This window comes from Pseudophryne corroboree, chromosome 6, assembly GCF_028390025.1.
Source record: "Pseudophryne corroboree isolate aPseCor3 chromosome 6, aPseCor3.hap2, whole genome shotgun sequence".
Taxonomy (NCBI): Eukaryota; Metazoa; Chordata; class Amphibia; order Anura; family Myobatrachidae; genus Pseudophryne; species Pseudophryne corroboree.
This window is the reverse complement of record NC_086449.1, coordinates 331459257-331480898: the sequence shown is the minus strand read 5'-3', so window position 1 is coordinate 331480898 and position 21642 is coordinate 331459257. Positions and strand designations below refer to the sequence as shown.

Here is a 21642-nt window from a genome sequence, read left to right as displayed (position 1 = left end):
TACCCCCAATAAAAAAAATGTCAGAATTCCTAAGAAATGGAATTCCTATGATCTGCTTCCAGCTGGGGACTGTTTAAAAAAAGGGAAGATGGCTCCTAAAGTAGATAAGGAGAATCTACAATAGCTTTGCTTTCAATTTTCCTGTCTAGGGCTGTCATGAGGCCAAGCCTTGGCTTCGGCTTAAATGGCAAAGGCAGTGGTTGCCTGGGCTGATGTGGTGGAAGCACTGGGTATGGGCAGAATATTTACTCCAGGGCATCAGCCCTAACTTTACCTGCTCATAGAGCAGTTTAGCTGGGTATGTGGAAGATCTACAGCCACACCATACTGAATATGCCCAATCTCACCAGATCTTGGAAGCTATACAGTGTGGGGCCTGGAAAGAAATACCAGGTGCTGTAGATGGAATCATTGTCTTGCTCTAAAAATATTCCTTTTTTGGTAAGAATTGACAGAATTCTGGAGTCAGAAGCAGACTCCAAGAAAGTCAGGTTCCTTCCATATACAGTTCATGCGTTGATATTACACTATCAATAAAAGCCTGTCATAGGCTGAATCACACGTCAGTGTGTTTTCAAATTAGGAAACCATTGAGCTACCAGAAGATATACAGTGTGGCCCTGGTTAGTAGTACTCGGATATCAGGGAATACCAGGTGCTGTAGAAAAATAAAACCATCAGCGGATGGTGTGGTCTCCGCCTGGGAGACAGACTTCACCAGGTCACAGACCTGGCATGGTATCTCTAGTTATGTTTCGCCTTCAAAACAGCCTCTCGGCTACAGACGAAGGCCTGGCTTTGCAAGAAGCAGGTCAGAAAATTACTTTGGTCAGGAATAGTCATTCCAGCTCCTCTGGCAAACAAGGACAAGGTTTTACTTCAACATGGCTTAATCGGAAGACAAATGATTAATTTTGGCTCATGCTAAATCCGAAAAATGCTGAGCAAATACATTTGGAAACATGGAATCATATGTTCCTTATGTGGTGCATGGAGCCAGGGTTTTTTTATGGATCCCTGGAGATGCAGGAGGCTTACCTACATGTTCCTATACCTTTGTCCATCAGTGTTATCCAAGGTTCGGCTATTCCTCCAGAAAAGCATTTTTTCAGTTTAGGCTTTACTTTTTGGGTTAGCCACAGTCCCCGGACTGTTTACCAGAAATAATAAGAATTTACTTACCGATAATTCTATTTCTTGTAGTCCGTAGTGGATGCTGGGAACTCCGTAAGGACCATGGGGAATAGCGGCTCCGCAGGAGACTGGGCACAAAAGTAAAGCTTTAGGACTACCTGGTGTGCACTGGCTCCTCCCCCTATGACCCTCCTCCAAGCCTCAGTTAGGATACTGTGCCCGGACGAGCGTACACAATAAGGAAGGATTTTGAATCCCGGGTAAGACTCATACCAGCCACACCAATCACACCGTACAACCTGTGATCTGAACCCAGTTAACAGCATGATAACAGAGGAGCCTCTGAAAAGATGGCTCACAACAATAATAACCCGATTTTTGTAACAATAACTATGTACAAGTATTGCAGACAATCCGCACTTGGGATGGGCGCCCAGCATCCACTACGGACTACGAGAAATAGAATTATCGGTAAGTAAATTCTTATTTTCTCTGACGTCCTAGTGGATGCTGGGAACTCCGTAAGGACCATGGGGATTATACCAAAGCTCCCAAACGGGCGGGAGAGTGCGGATGACTCTGCAGCACCGAATGAGAGAACTCCAGGTCCTCCTCAGCCAGGGTATCAAATTTGTATCAAATTTGTAGAATTTAGCAAACGTGTTTGCCCCTGACCAAGTAGCTGCTCTGTGGATACGAGGTCCCAGAGACCATCCCCAAACAATTCCTCACCCTTATAAGGCAGAATCTCCATGTGCCTTTTATAGGCAGCATCACCTGTCCACTGCCGGGTTTCTAATACCCTCCTGGCAGAATGGACATTGCATTAATTCTGGATGCCAGCCGGCAAATATCCCTCTGTGCATCCTTTATATATAAGACGACGTCTTTAATATGCTCTATGTTAGCAAACTATTTTCCCTGTCTTAGAGTATTAATATTATCTGACAGGGTATCAGACCACGCTGCAGCAGCACTATTTATGCTGAGGCGATTGCAGGTCTCAGTATATAACCTGAGTGTGTATATACAGACTTCAGGATAGCCTCCTGCTTTTTATCAGCAGGCTCCTTCAAGGTGGCCGTATCCTAAGACGGCAGTGCCACCTTTTTTGACAACGTGTGAGCGCCTTATCCACCCTAAGGGATATCTCCCAACGTGACCTATCCTCTGGTGGGAAAGGGTACGCCATCAGTAACTTTTTAGAAATTACCAGTTTCTTATTGGGGGAACCCACGCTACTTTACACACTTCATTCATTCATCTGATGGGGGAACAAAACACTGGCAGCTTTTTCTCCCCAAAAATAAAACCCCTTTTATGTGGTACTTGGGTTCATGTCAGAAATGCGTAACACATTTTTTATTGCCGAGATCATGTAACGGATGTTCCTAGTGGATTGTGTATATGTCTCAACCTCGTTGACACTGGAGTCAGACTCCGTGTCGACATCTGTGTCTGCCATCTGAGGCAACGGGCGTTTTTTGAGCCCCTGATGGCCTTTGAGACGCCTGGGCAGGCGCGGGCTGAGAAGCCGGCTATCCCACAGCTGTTTTACGTCATCCAGCCTTGTAAGGAGTTGACATTGTCGTTTAATACCTTCCACCTATCCATCCACTCTGGTGTCGGCCCCACAGGGGACGACATCCCATTTATCGGCCTCTGCTCCACCTCCACGTAACCTTCCTCATCCCACATGTCGACACAGCCGTACCGACACACAGCACACACACAGGGAATGCTCTGACTGAGGACAGGACCCCACAAAGTCCTTTGGGGAGACAGAGAGAGAGTATGCCAGCACACACCAGAGCGCTATATAACAGAGGGATTTACACTATACACAAAGTGAATTTTCCCCCAATAGCTGCTTATATCACAATTTGCGCCTAAATTTATGTGCCCCCCCTCTCTTTTTTACCCTTTCCGTAGTGTATACTGCAGGGGAGAGCCTGGGGAGCGTCCTTCCAGCGGAGCTGTGAAGAGAAAATGGCGCTGGCTGTGCTGAGGAAGATAGCCCCGCCCCTTCAGCGGCGGGCTTCTCCCGCTTTTTTAATAATAATTATGGCGGGGGATTAGGCACATATACAGTTTAGAACTGTATTATGTGCATTTTGCCACTTAAGGTATACTAATTGCAGCCAGGGCGCCCCCCCCAGCGCCCTGCACCCACCAGTGACCGGAGCGTGTGGTGTGCTGTGGGAGCAATGGCGCACAGCTGCAGTGCTGTGCGCTACCTTATTGAAGACCGGAGTCTTCAGCCGCCGATTTTCTCCGGAATCTTCCGTCTTCTGGCTCTGCAAGGGGGACGGCGGCGCGGCTCCGGGAACGGACGATCGAGGTCGGGCCCTGTGTTCGATCCCTCTGGAGCTAATGGTGTCCAGTAGCCTTAGAAGCACAAGCTAGCTGCAAGCAGGTAGGTTTGCTTCTCTCCCCTAAGTCCCATGTAGCAGTGAGTCTGTTGCCAGCAGATCTCACTGAAAATAAAAAACTTAACAAATACTTTCTTTTTAGTGAACTCAGGAGAGCCCACTAATACCCCTTTCACATCGCACTGAAAACCCGGTACCGACACGGCATATTGCCGTGTCGAAACGGGTCCGTGTGCGATGTGAAAGGTCCAATTGTGAATTAGCGGGTCGCCTGACCCGGTAATTCAACCCGGTAAAAAAGAAGGGTTCTTACCGGGTTGATTACCGGGTCAGGCACAGTGTGAATGGGAGCCGTTCCGATGCGAATCGGCTCCCATTCACAGCATAGGCGGCGCAGGAGATGAGCTCATCTCCCGGCGCCGCCTCCACCCCTGCCCCTGCTGCTCCCTCCGCTGCTATGGCAACCGACCCGGTATATTGCCGGGTCGGAAAGCCAGCAGAGGAGCGCAAATACCGGATCCCACCCGGTAAGTACACGTTTGTCTTACCGGGTAGGATCCGGCATTTGCAATGTGAATGCGGTATAAGTGCATCCAGCTCTGGCCGGGCACAGATTCTAACTGAGGTCTGGAGGAGGGGCATAGAGGGAGGAGCCAGTGCACACCAGATGTAGTACCTAATCTTTCTTTTAAGAGTGCCCAGTCTCCTGCGGAGCCCGTCAATTCCCCATGGTCCTTACGGAGTACCCAGCATCCACTAGGACGTCAGAGAAAATATAATTGCTTTCTCCACGTGTACTGGCTGTCATAGATGCGCAGATGCAAAACCTACCTCTGTGCAGCATGTCTATCTGGGAGCTATGATTATCCCCATGGACACAAATCAGTGGTTTGTTAAGCCAATACAGTGTATATCAGCATAAAATAAAAGCATTTATGGAAAGACCGCTACAATGTTGTGCTTTGAGTCAACAGCAATATGAGTAAATACATTAACAATAGGTGTACAGGAGCCAGGGATGGATGACTTCATTTAATACATCACGTTTTATACATGCACAATTAAGTTGAGTACTGTTGCTGGGTTACACTATGTCCTCCAGAGCGGCCGCACTGTACTATGGGCCTCACCCTGGAGCTGCTGTCTGTCAATATGCGAGTGCCAGCATTTCCCCGCCGTGCATCTGTGACCTGTATCCTGCCTCCTCCACCACTCACCTCGGGGCTCAGCCATCGCTCTCTCTCCGCCACACTAGTCCCAGCTCCCCACCTCTACCGCCTCTCACTGACGGTTGGTTCTAAATCTAGCATCTACCCTCACTGACAGGTCACTAAGACAGCGCGCAGAGCACGCCGGGACATGTAGTCCACACACAGCCAGTGACGTTAGCGCCAACGGTGACACACTCAGAATTACTGGTGCGCTGCTGCCGCTCAGGCTGTGCTGAGGAAGATCAGCCTCTGTGTTACACACGACTTCATTGTACGCACAGTTCATCACACTGCGCCAGGAAGCTACCAGCCCTGTAACAAGAAGCCTGGCTAGGACAGCGTCATCGGAGTGACGTCAGTGTGTGACGTGCAACCACCTCACCTCACTATGCGTCTTACCTGCTCGCACACCTAGCTACGCTCCCTGTCAGTCAGCTCCGCCCCCTCCCCATACTGCGCACACGCTGATTGGGCAGCCAGCCTCGCCCATTGCCCGGCCACATCGCTGTACTGAGCGGCTATTGGGCGGTATACACACCCTGTACTCTGCGGCCACGCCTACCAGAAACTGCCCCGTCACATCCAGGAAGGTTCCTGTGCGAGGAGGAGTCACGGCTGGAGGACCCAGCTTCAAGCTCTCAGCCCCGCAGTCATGGCCGGTTATGACACCAACCCCTTCGCGGACCCGGTGGAAGTGAACCCTTTCCAGGTAAGGATGGGGCGCAAACTGCCCCGGGCGTGCACACACGGTAACTATTACATGCCGGACATAAGCGGGGGCTACCTGGCTTCTAGTCCGGAGTAGTAACTCCTCGTAGCCAATAGCAGGGCAGAGAGCAGGGCTGGGTCGGAGCAGGTGGACAGGGGCGTGGCCTGGCACTCGTCACCCGGTGTCTATAGGCCCCATAGTTTGCATATCTGCAGCCATGAAGGCGCAATAATCCTGTGTCTCATATGTGTCTGTTCTGCTTCTGTATGTACAGAGCACTTATTATGGAGCAGCTGTACTAAGCCGTGGAGAGAGATAAAGTACCAGCCAATCAGCCAACTGCTATGTTACATGCTATGTTTGAAAAATGACAGGAGCTGATCGGTTGGTACTTTATCATTCTCCACTTTATCACTCTCCAAGGGATAGTACATCTCCCCCATAGAGTGTATGCGCTGCACTGAATTATTAATACTGTTTTCTGGTAACAGTGAATCCGTATATGGAAGCAGGTTGCACAGTCTATGCCCCACTCAAAACATCTCAGACTGCGCTGTCAGCCCTCTCACGTTCTCATTCGCTTGTTACAATGGGCGGGATGTACTAATGTACATCGCCGCCCTGCGCCACGATGCTGATCGCATATGTACTAACATATGCGATCAGCATTGCGGAGGACAGCTCTTCCGATAAGAGCTGTCCTCCGCGATGCGCAGCGGCAGCCTGACTTCCGGGATTCGGCCCCAGGAGTCAGTCTGCGCATGCGCGGGGTGACGGGGGCGGCCGCAGGGCATGCTGGGAGGGATCCGATCGGATCCCTCACACAGCGCCGCGGAGAGAAGCCCATAGGCTTCTATGGACTATCGCCAGCTAAAGGTGGCGTACCCCGCCGCTGTCCTGCCGGCCGGGGGTTAGTACATCAGGAAAATGCGGTAAACAGGGAGTTTACCGCATTTTCCGCTTAGTACATCCCGCCCAATATGTAGATTTACAGAAGCTAGAAGGTATCAGTATGAGAGGTTTCTTTGTATGATTGCAAAAGTGACTTGGCTGCTTATGTTCTTGCACATGTACTCTTTGTGCAGTAATGGCTGTAACACACGCTCCAGTTTTCCCCGAATGGCAAAAAGCCGGAAAAACTTTGTTTGGCTTTTTGCCATCTGGCAGGGTCTTTCACACACAATGGCTTTGAGCCATGTGTAAGTCTGTGCGCATGCGCAGCAGCAGCGGCGGCTAAAAAAACCTGTTGTGTGTGTGTGAAAGCTCCCCATTCACACACACGGTTCACTGACTACAAAGACGGCACGGCCCCGGCTCGGCAGCCGGACCTTCCAGTGGATATTCCCGGTAGCCGTGTCGGGGCCGTGCCGTGTGAGTGGACACATTGCGCTGCATGTGTCTCTGCAGCACGGCAGCGTTAGAAAGCCGTCTGGGATTTTGCCAGGCGGCGGGAGCCGGCGCGTGTGTTACAGCCCTTACGCAATGTAACCTGAATTCAGTTCTCAGTAGTAATGTCTGGCTGCCACTGATTATGGTAAGCAGTCTTCACTCATGTTCCTGAGCACTTCTGTACAGTGCTAGAAAATGTTATTCCATCACCATAGATGTGACAGTTCTATCCAGGGGCATATCCCGGAGAATAAACTCACCCACTAACAGTCTGAGAACAAGGAATAATGTTTTAATCTCCACAAGTATATTAACATTAAAAAAATAGGTCTTAAATGTGTTTTATTGTTACACACTTATATGTATATAAATGGGAGGCAGTCAGTTGACACCGGAATCCGGACACCTGGTGAAATACCGGCGTTCGGAATTCTGACTGCCGGCTGGAATCTCCACTTGGTTGGTGGTCCACGCCATCACCCGAGGGGGAATATACCGGGCCTGAAGCGTGACGAGCCCACAAGGGGACACGCTGCGCTCGCCGCTGGTATCCCGGCTGTCAGGATCCCGGCGTCGGTCTCCTGGCTGCCGGGATCCCGACAGCTGGTATATCATACTGAACACATATAAACATTATCTCTGTTTAACCTCTCATGCATTAGGGTATTCTTGTGACTAAGGGGTCTATTCATGAAGCAGTGAAAATCCCTTTATCAGTGATAACAGGGCTTTTTTCTGCTTTCTCCCCTTAACAGAAGGGGTTACCGTGAAGAAATCTCAGATTTCTCCAGTGGTGCCCCAGCTTCATGTCAGGATCGCTTCCCCATACATTAGTATGGAGGGAGCAATTCATAGAAGCATGGAAATCTCAGCTTTCTGTTTCGCTTCTCTAAAAGCATTCGCCATCTCAGGATGGTGTAGAGAGCCTACTGAGGGAAGAAGAGAAAGGAAGACTACTATTTCCCTACCTCCTCCCTGTTCTCGTTGCGCCCCCCCCCCCCCTCTTTTTTTAATGCCAGCCAATCAAGGGAGAGCAGGTAGAAAGTGGCAAATAGTAGTTAATGAAGTGACCCAGAATATGTTGGGTCACTTCAGAATGCAATGCTGACTTCCTAATGGCCCATTCGGCCCCCAGCCCTGCCACTTCTCCGACTAGTATAAGTAAGGTGACCAGGCATATGCCGGGTCACAGTCTGCTGCCCCTACCCCTGCCGCCTCTCTGAACTGGCTGTGCTTTACCTCAGCGCACGCGCTGAAATGAACTCCACTATGGATACACCAGACAGTGCATGGGCAGTCAGGACCTCTATTCCGTCTCTACGGTAACACGGGACCACAGCAGAAGACGGAATCCCAGGGACCCCACTTCTTCTAATCGCTCCACCAGGAAGGTGAGTATACATGAATTGTTATTTAACTAAGCTATAGATCTATATATCAGTGAATTGTTGCAATTCAAAGTGAAAAATAACAATTCTATTTTTACTTAATGAATAGACTCCCATGTCTGTAATTTGGGTTGAGTAATGTATTGTGCTGTTATGATGAGGCAATGTTAACAAACATGTTTGTGAGTATATTCTCATGTCAGACCAACATTTTCCTTTTTAGGCCTAGTGGCACTATGGTAGTTTGAGTTTGCATATTTGGTGTTGTAAAGATTTGTGGTAATTTAAAAAATGATCTATTAATAAAAAAATATTGTATTAAAGGTATGCATACACGACACATATTAAAAAAAAAATTGTATACTTAAAAAAAAAGTCTTAATGTGACTGATCACTGTCATCATGTGTTTGTGTCATAGTCCATTTCATTATACTGCTTGTGCTGAAGGAGGAGGGGACTGCACACTTGTTTAGTAAATATCTAGGAATGTATGATATGGCTGCACCCAATACTCGTGACACAGGCTGTACAATCAACCCAGGCATTTCTGTAAATTTGAGGGGGAATTTTAATAGAATGTCTGTAATCTAGAATAGTCATCTGCATCTAACTGATATGCATTCATTCTATTTCTAGGCTTACCATAATATCCCTTTAATCCAGGACACCAATGAATTCCACAGGTTCTGTGGCTGGCTGACATCAAGCCTGCATTCCTCCTGGTTTTAAGCAGCCACAGAACCTGTAAAATTCATGAGTGTCCTGGTTTAAAGGGATAGTATGGTAAGCCTTTCTATTTCTATTCTGTAAGGCATTTTCAATTAAGTACTTTTAACAGGCATTAAAGAGTAAATCTACAGGGATCGTTTTCAGTGCTTCTGGAATCCACTACAAAAAAAAAAAAAAAAAAGTATGTCTAGACATACCCCCTGTGCATGATGTACATGTTAAATTTAGTATGAAGTAAGTCACTATTGGGTCAATAAAATTTTAATGCGGATTGAATAGCGCCGGGAGGGAGCTCTCGGAGCTATTCAATTCAGGGTGTTAAGTCGCGAGAACTGGCATTCTCCATCTAAAGTGCCTCGCCACAATGCTGTTTGCTTGGCGCTAGGTCACAAAACAGCATTGCAGACCTAGTTTTGTCGGATTTCTGCTTGCACCCTCAAGGGGTGCGAGAATAAATCCTCTAGTCGGGAACTGCATCACGCTGAATGTATTAGCTCCGGGAGCTCCCTCCTGGCGCTATTCAATCCGAGTTGAGTTGAATTGAATTGACTCCTTTAATAGGATTGATCATTTTAATATTTGTGCTTTTCTTAAGTTACTATATATTACACTGCTGTTCAAAATGTAGTTTGGTTCATCGGAAATATAACAAATATTTATGTGGACCAGATCAAAATAAAAAGTTTATTCCCTTGCCTTATAATATGATCCATTGACGCTCTCAGGAAGGCCTGGGCTCATCCAGTGGAGCATTAGTAATATGTTTTATGCTTTTTCTTATATGTGCCAGATGTAACCTAGCCATCAGGAAAGCAGTGTCTAAAAGCTACAGGCTATATACTATTGAACCCTATAGTAAAATGTGTATGCTGTTCACATGGAAGCAATTTCATTCATGGCTCTGGGAGAAATGCTAGTTAATTGCTTAAGCATGTAAATGTTGCAAGGAAGGCATAAAACACTAGTCATACATTGGTGATGCAGTTAATATACCGGCATTCAGGATACCGACGCCGGAATCCCGACAGCCGGTGAAATGCCAGTGGTCACAATCCCGACCGTAGCCTGTCCACACCACCACCCGAGTGAGAATACATGTGGTGAGCTAAGCTCGCCACCGGGCCCGAAGCATGGCGAGCGCAGCAAGGCCGCGAGGAGACTCGCTGCCTTACAGCCGGGATTTCAGATGACGGGATGCCGCTGTCGGTATAGTGACAGCCATCTGCTGGTCTGCCATAGGTATTCAATAATGCATATATAACTGCTGACATAAGGTTGAGCTTTGGCATATTTGTATTTTTAATACGCGTAACTGGCTCCTATATATTTGATGATACTATTTGCGAGGTGATCGCCTTTAACCAAAGTTTTACATCTGGTGTAATATATATGATAGTGCACACATATTATGCAGGGAATACATATGATATACCAGCTGTCGGGATGCTGGCTGTCAGTATCCCGCGGCAACATACCAGCAGCAAACGCTGCACTCGCCACAGGTTATATCCCCACTGGAGTGGTGGCGTGGAAATACGGGGCTGCGGTCTGTATTGTAACCGCCTGCATTTAGCCGCCTGCTAGGATTCCGGCGTCGGGATCCTGAACGCCGGGATCCCGATAGGCGATATATTAACAGCATACCATTATTCAGTGCTTTACAGAGACTATATAAATATTCACATGAGACCCTGTCCTAGTGGAGTTTACAATCTATATTTTTTATCACATGGACACACACACACACACACACGTAGTAACTTTTTTGCAGAAGGCAATTAACCTAACTGGTATGTTTTTTGGAGTGTGGGAGGAAACCGGAACACTAAGGCTACGGCCATACATAGAGGCCAAGCGGGTCCCACTGAACGGGACCCGCTTGGCCGGGAGGGGGTTTTGTGTTCACACGGATCCTGTTCAGCTGAGTCACGCAGAACAGGATCCGGCCAGTGACGCAAGGGATTTCAAGAGCACACAGTGCACCTTGAAATTCCGTCGTCCAGCAATCCGGCTCAACCACAGCATGCTGCGGTTGGATCCGGCGGTGGCAGGACTGCCGCACGTGTGGGCGCCTGCGTAGGCGCCCATGTGCAGTCTCCTTGCGGCCAAGTGGAACCCACGTAGCCTAAGAGGAAACAAACGCAAGCACAGGGAGAACATATAAACTGGGTGTGGTGTCGGCCTAGTTACTGTCGACCAATAGTGGTCGACCTAGAGACCGGATACCTATAAACTTCACCCAGTCCCTTGGCTAGGAATTGAACTCATGACCTTATGCATGGCTGTGAGACAGTAATGCTAACCCTTTTTGCCATGCCTATGATAAGAAGGATAGATGAAATTATCCCTCAGCAGACTTACAGCCTCTTTATTATTTTACAGTTCCACATGAATTCTCAAATATTTACTTGTCACACTCCAGCTGTAGATTTGTATTCCTCCTACCATTTTAGGCTGGGATAATTGCCAGAAGCCAGCTTTGATCTGTCCTGTAAATTTGGCACTACGGCTTGTTCCCCTTCTCCCTCAACTCAAGTACAGGAGCAAACGTGTGCAGAGCTTAGTGTCTGACCAGCGATCATTGATTTTTACTACTGGCACTTGGCTATTAATAATGATTCTGCATATGTGTTTTATTGGCTTCAGTTATTGTGTGTTTGGTTGTTGGCCTTAAGTGCTAGCCCATACCTAGAGTCTATACTTAGACATAGTGGTACTGGAGCAGTGCATACATTTACTAAACTGCAATGAAATCTACCAAAAAATAACTACATAATCCTCAAAAAATTATATTATAATGTGTAACAATGTGCAGTATAAAACACTGCTATTTAAAGTCCTTATGAGTAAAAATACCTTTTTATGATTGTTAATATATTTGGGGGGTAATTCAAATACATGCAAGGTTGTGGTTACAGTGTGCCACACTTACAAGCGCCCCCACACCGTTCTGACCGCACATCGTATTTGATTGTATCCTCCTCATATACTGACAGTCTACTACAATCCCGGCACTTGCTGTCATAGAGCTGCCTCTCTCAGGGCAGTTTTATTTTGTGTGTATCCTAAGAGATGGCAATTTACCATCATTTTGGTAGCACTTATGTGTTTGTAAATGAACCAGACTAGATGCCAACAGATAGTTCAGATTCACCATGGATGTTTATAAGCAATATGCCATTCGTACAGAGCAAGTGAAATTCTGAGCCCGGACTATTTCCCACTATCAAGAGGCAAATCTGCAGTGTGCTGTGATAGCCCAGGCTTGTTATCAGGGGGCTGAAGCTGCTATTGAAGGGATGGCGCATAAAAATATTGCTCGCCTTTCCCCTCAGTGGCTACCAACTTCTGTGCACTTCATCATATGTTTTGTGGTGGTGTTCCTCTTAATATAAAATAATTTTATGGACGTTAAATTTGGGATTTCTAACATTGTTCTATCCAAAATAATCCCCAAGGTCTTAATTGAATTGTGCCTAGGTAATGGAATATTCCAGGGTTCCAGAAGTGGCCATGCCCTTTATTCTACTAGGAGATCTTTTCTGATAGCGTGTCTTGTTTTTTTTTTTCTCTTTCACAAGGAACTGTAAGATTATGCAGCAAGAATATCAAGGGAATAGAACACAGGGCATCTCTGCCATGTTAAACATGTCTCTCTAGTAGTGGTATCTCCTCATCCCTCACGGATAGGCACTCCTTATTCTAAATCTTTTTTACTTTTTTTTTTTTTTTTTGTGTGTACAGTAATTGGTCACCCTGGAATTTCTAATAAATAAATAAATACAAATTCTGTCACTCTGCTGGCAGGTCTTCTCTACACTGATTATACTGAACACCTGAAGCGAGATGTGTTTGTAGTGGGCTGGAGGTATCCGGACTCCAGGTCGACACACCTTAGGTCGACGTCAATTGGTCGACACACCTTAGGTCGACATGGACAAAAGGTCGACAGGGACAAGGTCAGCATGAGTTTTTCACAATTTTTTTTTCTTTTTTGGAACCTTTTCATACTTAACGATCCACGTGGACTACGATTGGTAACGGTAATCTGTGCCAAGCGGAGCGAAGGCACCATGCCCGAAGCATGGCGAGCGAAGCGGTGCACTAATTGGGGTTCCCGGTCACTCTACGAAGAAAACGACACCAAAAATATAAAAAAAACTCATGTCAACCTTTTTCCATGTCGACCTTGTTCCTGTCGACCTTTTGTCCATGTCGACCTAAGGTGTGTCGACCAATTGGCGTCGACCTAAGGTGTGTCGAACTTTTTGTTGTCGACCTGGAGTCCCAGACGGGCTGGATACATACAGTACAGGTGACTTCTTACCTGATTCCTACTGCACAGTGAGATCCTGGTTGGGCCCCACCCTGCTACTTCAGCTACAGGGTTTGCAAAGGGAGTGCTTAGTGCTTGCACTTCTTACTACGTTGTGCAAGAATAGATCCTTTGTATCTACTTACTTTCACTTGGGAAATGTTCGCCTATGTGTGCATCAGTAGACTAAGCACACAATTAAAAATGCTTTGAAATGAAAACAATTATAGTCAACTGAAGTAACCGCTTTACAAGTGTAGGTAGACCTAACTTTTGAAGTCTATAATACCTTCTGGGGTTGGGAAAGGGAGAGAGAGGAGTGTTGTCTACCAAAACTACATTTATAGCGACCATTAAGTTGGAGGGAGGAGAACATTTCATTCCCTGTGTTTCAAAAATGTGTATATCATTACTGTATTTGTCTTATTGACAGTCTAGTAATTCATATACTAACTGTTAAAGGCTGCGTATCCATAGGCATCACATTAATGTAACAAAATGCAAATGCGCATCACATGTGGAAGTAGCTAGAAGCAATATGCAATTTACTTGCAGGAAGGGCATGGTTGAAATGCTCTTGATGCCTTTGAATGTGTTTGAGAGCGCATCCAGAAACCAGCAACAGAGAAGTTATCATTCATTTTGTTTCAAGAATGTTGAAACCCCAATGAAATTAATGAGTTATTGAAAGGACCACTTTTTCCTCAACCAGTCCCAATGGTAGACCAGTTATCCTCACAACACATGAATAACAAGTTTACCCCTCTAGAAGGCTTCTTGGTCTCCTCTATTGCATAAACCTGTAGTCTGTGCTCTTTCTTACAGCAAAATTATACCAAGGCTGGAGTCTTTATTGAAAGGACAGCCAAGAAAAAGTGGAGACCTGAACTGAATAGCACTCCCTCTGACACCCCTGTGTTAGAGTAGAAAGGTTTCAGTAAATATTAGAACCTCTCTAGAGGCAACTTTACCATTAGTGGTCCCTCATTAATGTAAAAGGGGTCCCAAAGACCCTGCCTATTATACAAATATAATCTAAAAAAGTAAATAACATACATGGACTAATTTTGTGGTGGAAAAAAAACCTTTCATAATTTTTTTTACATTAAATATATCTTGCAAATTAGTGTGATCTGTTGCAGCTTTGGATTCTATACAAAGGGTAATATTTTTAATATAAAAGGAAACCCAAAACAGATCTTTTATTGGATGAGGGAATCATTTGGCCAGCAGTACTTTTAGCTAATCAACCTGTAATATACAATCTTTTTTTCTGAGATATATGCAATATGGTTGACTGGTGGTAAAGGGGTCCCAGGAAATCACTGTTTTGACCACACATAACTGGAAATTAAATGAAAATCTTAGTGTAGTTAAAAATGAATAGGCCATAGATATCAATGGGGAAATATAGTAGAACGCTGGTTACACTACTTTTGTTGACCCCTGGTAGGTATGTTCAGAAAGTGGTCTCATAGAAATCAATGTACTATTTGAAGTGCAATTTGAATGTAGTGACTAAAAAAAAAAAAAACCTAGATGTCATATGAATGCACATGACTATCTTTTTGTGATTCATTTTTCACATCATTTAAATGTGTTGCACTTTTGCCAATACAATTTCTTGGACGGTAGTGGGCACAACGCAGGCAAATTTGGTTTGTGGCATTTTAAAACCTACATTAACATTTTAAGGATCTATTTACTGAACATCCGTTTTCCTAAACTGCTTAATCTTGCCAATTCTGAGAATTTTATTTAAAAGGGCAAGGATAAAACATGTAAAACAAGCCTGATTTTTCATGTCTGTCCTCTTGTCCCAGGGGCGGATTGGGTTGGAAAATCATCCAAGGAAATTTATGGAAGCAACAGTAATTGGGTGGGGTTGGAGGGTAGGGTGGGAAGTGTACGTTCTTGGTGCCAGGGGTAGTTTAGGTCAGGGGGTAGGGTAGGGAATTTATGTTTGGGGGAGGTTCAATCAATGTTCCTCGGTGGGGGCACTTTGTCTAGGTGTAGGGCTGGGAGTATGTTTTCCTTTTCCCTGAAGCCAGGGATGCAGTTTAGGCCTATGGGGTCAGGGGGGTATGGTTGCTAATATGTCACACAGCATAGCATGCTAGCACTTAATAGCATGTCACACATCCTCCTAGCAGAGCCAGTGCTGCTTCTGTAACAGTAGCTGACCATACCTGTCTAGCAGTAGTGTAGTCATGGGGAAGATCAGGGAGAGTCCGTGGCGTATCTATAATAGGTGCAGTGTGTGCACACACTGCACCCATTTTTTGTATACTTACCTTCCTGGTGTGCTCTGTGTGTGGGCCCCTTCCTCTTCCGTAGCCGGCAGTGCTGTTAGCGCTCTGAGCACTAGAGACTGGCACAGTGCCGGAGTCTACAGCGCTTGCGCAGGTCTCCGGAAAAATGGCCACCGTGCCATTTTTCAGACACCTGCGCAAGCGCTGTTGTCTCTGGCACTGTGCCAGATTCTACAGTGCTCAGAGCGCTAACAGTGCTGCCGGCTACAGGAGAGGAGGGGGCCCACACACACAGACTGCTCATGGGTCCCTTCCTCCGTAGATATGCCCCTGGGGAGAGTGGATGCTTCTTCCTAACAAAGTTATTCCGAAATTTTGAGCCACAGCGTGCAATCTGGGGTACCGCTGTTCCCAACTAACGGCACCCCAAAGTGCCTAGCGGAGCAGATGACAGCGTCTGGTTTGCGCTTTACCTTGTGGAATGCAAATCCCAGAAGTGCGCCAATTTGCCTGGCAGATGCATTACTAAGCCCGGGCCAGGCAGAGGACGGGGTGGGACCAGCCTGGCCAGAGCTTGCCCGACGACCCAATCTGTCCCTGTCTTCTCCCCATTGTGTCAACCCATATTTCCTATAGATTTTAAACTCATATGCGGGCTCTTAGCTTTATCTTCTCTATGTAATTATGGTAACAGCACACTTTATTAAACTGTGTGAATTTATATACTGTCTGTATAAGTCTGTAGTTACTTGTGTAGTAATAATAATACAATTCCTTTTTAAATCCAGCTCTCAAAGCGCCAGAGAATCCGAGACTTTGAAAATATGAAAAAATGCAATAAGTAATGGGCTACCCCTTAGTATGCATTAGTGTGTAAGATTGTGATCTAACGTGTGCCTCCTACAGAACTAGCTTTTCAACACTTGCAAAACCAAAGGAAGTCTAGTGCAATTTAATAATTACTTCCTCCTTTATTTCTCTGAGGAGATATTAGGCCAAGCCAGGTAACTGTTACAACACAGAGCTGAAAGTCCCGAGTGTGTATAAGGTAATAACAAACTTCGTTTAATAATTTAACAATTGGTGCAGTTAGGTTCTGTCATTGTCACAGCTATAAGTCTTGTGAGTCCTGTCACTGGGTGGTCTTCAGTATGCCGGCGGTCGGGCTCCCGGCGACCAGCATACCGGCGCCGGGAGCCCGACAGCCGGCATACCGACACTTATTCTCCCTCGTGGGGGTCCACGACCCCCCTGGAGGGAGAATAAAATAGTGTGGCGCGCGTAGCGTGGCGAGCCCGCAAGGGGCTCATTTGCGCTCTCCACACTGTCGGTAAGCCGGCGGTCGGGCTCCCGGCGCCGGTATGCTGGTCGCCGGGAGCCCGACCGCCGGCATATTGTAGTGAACCCCTGTCACTGATAGCCTGGATCTTTGTGCATTACAGTGATCAAAGTAGCTAAAATAAGTACAGTAGCTCACTATTAACCTGCATGATGCAAACTGTCAACAAACTGAGTAACTCAGGGTCACCACCTATTTCACTATTGCCTCTCAGGGCTGTTTCTAGCCAATTTGGCTCCCGGTGCGAGATTTAAAAATGCATACCCCCCCACCCCCCATGACATTAAAAAAAAGCCCCTCCCCCAGATAAAAAAAAAACAACAACCCTGAGCACGCCCCGACAAGGGGGTGTGGCCTCGTTTTAATGGGCGTGGCCTCATCTGAAAAGACTACTTCACACCCCAGTATTTGACCCTGCACCAACAGATCACGCCCACCATAAGAAAAAATATTCTACCATATTAAGCCACACACAGTAATGCCCTTGATACATTAAATCCCCACATCACGGCAGGCAAGTGTCCCCCATTTTACACATCACGGCAGGCAAGTGTCCCCCATTTTACATATCACTGCAGGCAAGTGTCCCCCATTTTACACATCACGGCAGGCAAGTGTCCCTCATTTTAGAGAGAAAGAATGAGAATACTTACAGAGGTGATTCCCGCTCTTCGGTCCGCCTCACCAGTCGCTCCTCGCGCTGGCAGCCTCTCCTTCTTAGCTTGGCTCCTCCTTAGTACTCCGCTCTGGGGGGGCGGAGTTTTGGGATGAAGCGGTGACGTCATGACGCAACCACATCATTCCGTGAAACTCCGCCCCCCGAGCTGGGTACTCTGGGAGAGGGAGAAGGGAAGCCAGGGAGCCACAGTCAATGCCGCAGCGGGCGCCCCGTGCGATTGCACGGCTTGCCCGCCCCAAGAAACGGCCCTGCGGCTCCTTTGGCTACTTGTTTTTCAGCTCCACTTCCTATAATATAATCTATGAAGAGGAAATGGCAAACATTAATTTAAAGACCAATGCTGGCTAATGTAATTGAAACCCATACGCAGACTTTAGCATTTTTACGTTTAAGTAATGTCATGTTTTGTGCTGTATTTATTAGTGAATGTCTTTAACTGGTGATCATCACTCAATTATGTCTTGTTTAATATGAAGCCTTGTGCATCTATTTAACTTTTATTCAATCCTATATGTGAGAAATCAGGGACAGATAGAGATGGAGCAAGAGGGAGAGGCGGTGAATGGGGAGATAAGGATAGGACAGAAGGATAGACAGGCGGGGGAGCCGAGAGAGAGAAAGAAAGTGTAGTTGCCCATAGATACCAGTCGTCTTGTAACTGTCATTTCTCTTACGTCCTAGAGGATGCTGGGGACTCCGTAAGGACCATGGGGTATAGACGGGCTCCGCAGGAGATAGGGCACCTAAAAAGAATTTTGACTATGGGTGTGCACTGGCTCCTCCCTCTATGCCCCTCCTCCAGACCTCCGTTAGATTCTGTGCCCAGAGGAGAAAGGGTACACTGCAGAGAGCTCTCCAGAATTTTCTGTTTTAAAAGAATTTTGTTAGGTTTTTTATTTTCAGGGAGTCCTGTTGGCAACAGGCTCCCTGCATCGTGGGACTGAGGAGAGAGAAGCAGGGCTGGCTTTACGGTTGGTCTCTGTTTCTAGGCTACTGGACACCATTAGCTCCAGAGGGTGTCGGAACACAGGTCTCACCTGGGGTTCGTCCCGGAGCCGCGCCGCCGTCCTCCTCACAGATGCCGAAGATAGAAGCCGGGTGAGTATGAGAAGGCAGAAGACATCAGATCTTCATGAGGTAAGCTGCGCGCCATTGCTCCCACTATACACACACAGAGCAGCACTGAAGGGTGCAGGGCACTGGGGTGGGGGCGGGGGGTGCGGGGGGGGGGGCGGCGCCCTGGGCAGCAATATTCCTCACTTCTGGGCATGTTAAAATGGATTAGGCTGCGGAGGCAGTAAATCCAAGAATCCCCCGCCATTTTAATAAATAAAAGCACTGGGACCGAAGCCCGCCGTCGGGTGGGCGGGGCTTGATCCTCAGCACTAACCAGCGCCATTTTCTCCACAGAAGCTGCATGCTGAACGCTGGCTCCCTGGTCTCTCCCCTGCTGAACTTCACAGGCTGGAAAAAAGAGGAGGGGGGCACATTGGTGACGCAGTGAGTGGGAATTGGAATATTATTATAAATTTAAAAAAAAAGCGCTATCTGGTCATATTTTTCCACAGTGTTATTAAGCGCTGGGTGTGTGCTGGCATACTCTCTCTCTGTCTCTCCTAAGGGCCTGGTTGGGGTTTTGTCCCCTTGTAGGTTAATCCCTGTGTGTGTGGGGTGTCGGTACGTGGTGTCGACATGTCTGAAGCGGAAGGCTTCTCCAAGGAGGAGGTGGAGCAAATGAGTGGTGTGTCCCCGTCGGTTGTGCAGACTCCAGAATGGATGGACATGTGGCATATGTTGAATGCAACTGTGGCATCTTTACATAAAAGGCTTGATAAGGCTGAATTAGGGGGGACATCAGGGGGTCAATCCTCGGATTGGACCGACTCACAGGGCCCGTCGGGGTCTCAAAAGCGTCCCTTAACACAAGACACTACTACCGACACGGATTCTGATTCCAGTGTCGACTATGACGAAGTACAATTGCACCCTAGGGTGACTAAAACCATTCAGTGTATGATTGTGGCAAAAAGGGATGTGCTGCATATTGAGGATGAACCCTCGGTCACCGACACAAGGGTACACATGTTTAAGGAAAAGAAACAGATTATTAATTTTCCCACATCTCATGAATGAAATGATTTCTTTGGAAAAGCTTGGGAGACTCCGGGAAAAGAGACCGCAGATCTCCCAAAAGAATTTATATGGCATACCCCTTCCCTAAGCAGGACAGGGAGATTTGGGAATCACCCCCCACTGTGGACAATGCCCTGACACGCTTGTCCAAGAAAGTGGCGCTACCGTTTCCTGACACAGCGGCCCTTAAGGACCCTGCAGATTGCAGGCAAGAAACTAGATTAAAGTGTATTTATTTTCATACGGGTGCTGTTCTAAGACCGACAATTGCGTCAGCATGGGTGTGTAGCGCAATTGCAGCTTGGACAGATGAGCTGACAGATCAATTTGAAAATATGGATAAGGATACTATATTCTTAACTCTAGCCCATATTAAAGACGCAGTCTTATTTATGAGGGATGCTCAAAGGGACATTGGACTGCTAGCTTCTAGGGCCAATGCCATGTCTATCTCGGCGAGAAGATCCTTATGGACTCGTCAATGGACGGGTGATGCGGATTCCAAAAAACATATGGAAGTACTACCCTATAAGGGTGAGGTATTGTTTGGGGATGGGCTGACGGACCTGGTTTCCACAGCTACAGCAGGTAAATAACATTTTTTACCATATATTCCCCAACAGCAAAAGAAAGTAACACCCTATCAGATGCAGTCCTTTCGGTCGCACAAGTCCAGAAGAGGTCGGGGATCCTCTTTCCTCACCAGAGGTAAGGGCAGAGGCAAAAGAGCACCTGCTTCGGCAGGTGCCCAGGACCAAAAGTCCTCCCCGGCTGCTCCAAAACCCACAGCATGACGCTGGGGCTCCCCTGAGGGAGTCCGCACCGGTGGGGGCACGTCTTCGACTTTTCAGTCAGGCCTGGGTCAGATCAGACCTGAATCCCTGAGTGTTGGAAATAGTTTCCCAGGGGTACAAACTGGAATTCGAGGAGGTGCCCCCGCGCCGATTTTTCAAATCTGCCCTACCAGCTTCCACATCTGAAAGGGATGTAGTGTTAGCTGCAATTCAAATGCTGTGTATACAGCAAGTGATAATCAAGGTTCCCCTGCACCAGCAGGGAAGAGGTTACTACTCAACCCTATTTGTGGTCCCGAAACCGGACGGTTCGGTCAGACCTATTTTGAATCTGAAATCCCTAAACCTGTACATAAAAAGATTCAAATTCAAAATGGAATCACTCAGAGCGATAATAGTCAACATGGAGGAGGGGGAGTTTATGGTGTCTCTGGACATAAAGGATGCGTACCTTCATGTCCCCATATATGCCCCCCATCAGGAATACCTGAGATTCGCTGTACAGGATTGTCATTACCAATTTCAGACGTTGCTGTTTGGACTTTCCACAGCCCCGGGGATTTTCACCAAGATAATGGCGGAAATGATGGTGGTCCTGCGCAAGCATGGAGTCACAATTATCCCATACTTGGACGATCTCCTGATAAAAGCGAGATCAAGGGAGAAATTGCTGAGCAGTGTGGCACTCTCTCTGAGAGTGCTCCAGCAACACGGTTGGATTCTAAATCTACCGAAGTCACAGTTGATTCCGACAACTCGACTACCGTTCCTAGGTATGATACTGGATACGGAACAAATGAAGGTCTTCCTCCCAATAGAGAAAGCCCAGGACATCCAGAACATGGTCAGAGACCTGCTAAACCGAAAAGGATGTCAGTTCACCAATGCACTCGAGTTCTGGGAAAAATGGTGGCGGCCTACGAGGCCATTCCCTTCGGAAGGTTCCATGCAAGGACTTTTCAATGGGACCTTCTGGACAAGTGGTCCGGGTCCCATCTGCACTTACATCGGAAAATAACTCTGTCCCCAGGGGCCAGAGTGTCTCTCCTGTGGTGGTTGCAAAGTGCTCACCTGCTGGAGGGTTGCCGGTTCGGAATTCAGGACTGGATCCTGGTTACCACGGACGCGAGCCTCCGAGGATGGGGAGCGGTCACACAGGGAAAGAACTTTCAGGGACTTTGGTCAGACCAGGAGTCC

At 47.2% G+C, this 21642-nt stretch overlaps 2 protein-coding genes across 6 annotated transcripts in view; one reads left to right on the top strand and one right to left on the bottom strand.

Annotated features, from left to right (window-relative positions):
• The window catches only part of MPI (mannose phosphate isomerase), an 82310-nt gene extending 77111 nt beyond the window's left edge, over positions 1–5199 (bottom strand). For 4 of the 5 annotated variants that reach the window (XM_063926377.1, XM_063926380.1, XM_063926378.1 and 1 more), the window contains exon 1: positions 4724–4900. Coding sequence is in view for 1 of the 5 variants with exons in the window: in XM_063926378.1 (XP_063782448.1) it covers positions 4724–4739 (16 nt within the window). In the remaining 4 variants the exon portion in view is untranslated. Of the gene's footprint in view, positions 1–4723; positions 4901–5116 lie in introns of those variants that run through there. The other variant, XM_063926379.1, reaches the window with a different exon arrangement.
• Positions 5200–5218: 19 nt separating this feature from the next.
• The window catches only part of SCAMP2 (secretory carrier membrane protein 2), a 61202-nt gene continuing 44778 nt past the window's right edge, over positions 5219–21642 (top strand). The window contains exon 1 of the mRNA XM_063926383.1: positions 5219–5426. Within this exon, the coding sequence (XP_063782453.1) occupies positions 5370–5426 (57 nt within the window). The 5' untranslated portion in view covers positions 5219–5369. The remainder of the gene's footprint in view (positions 5427–21642) is intronic.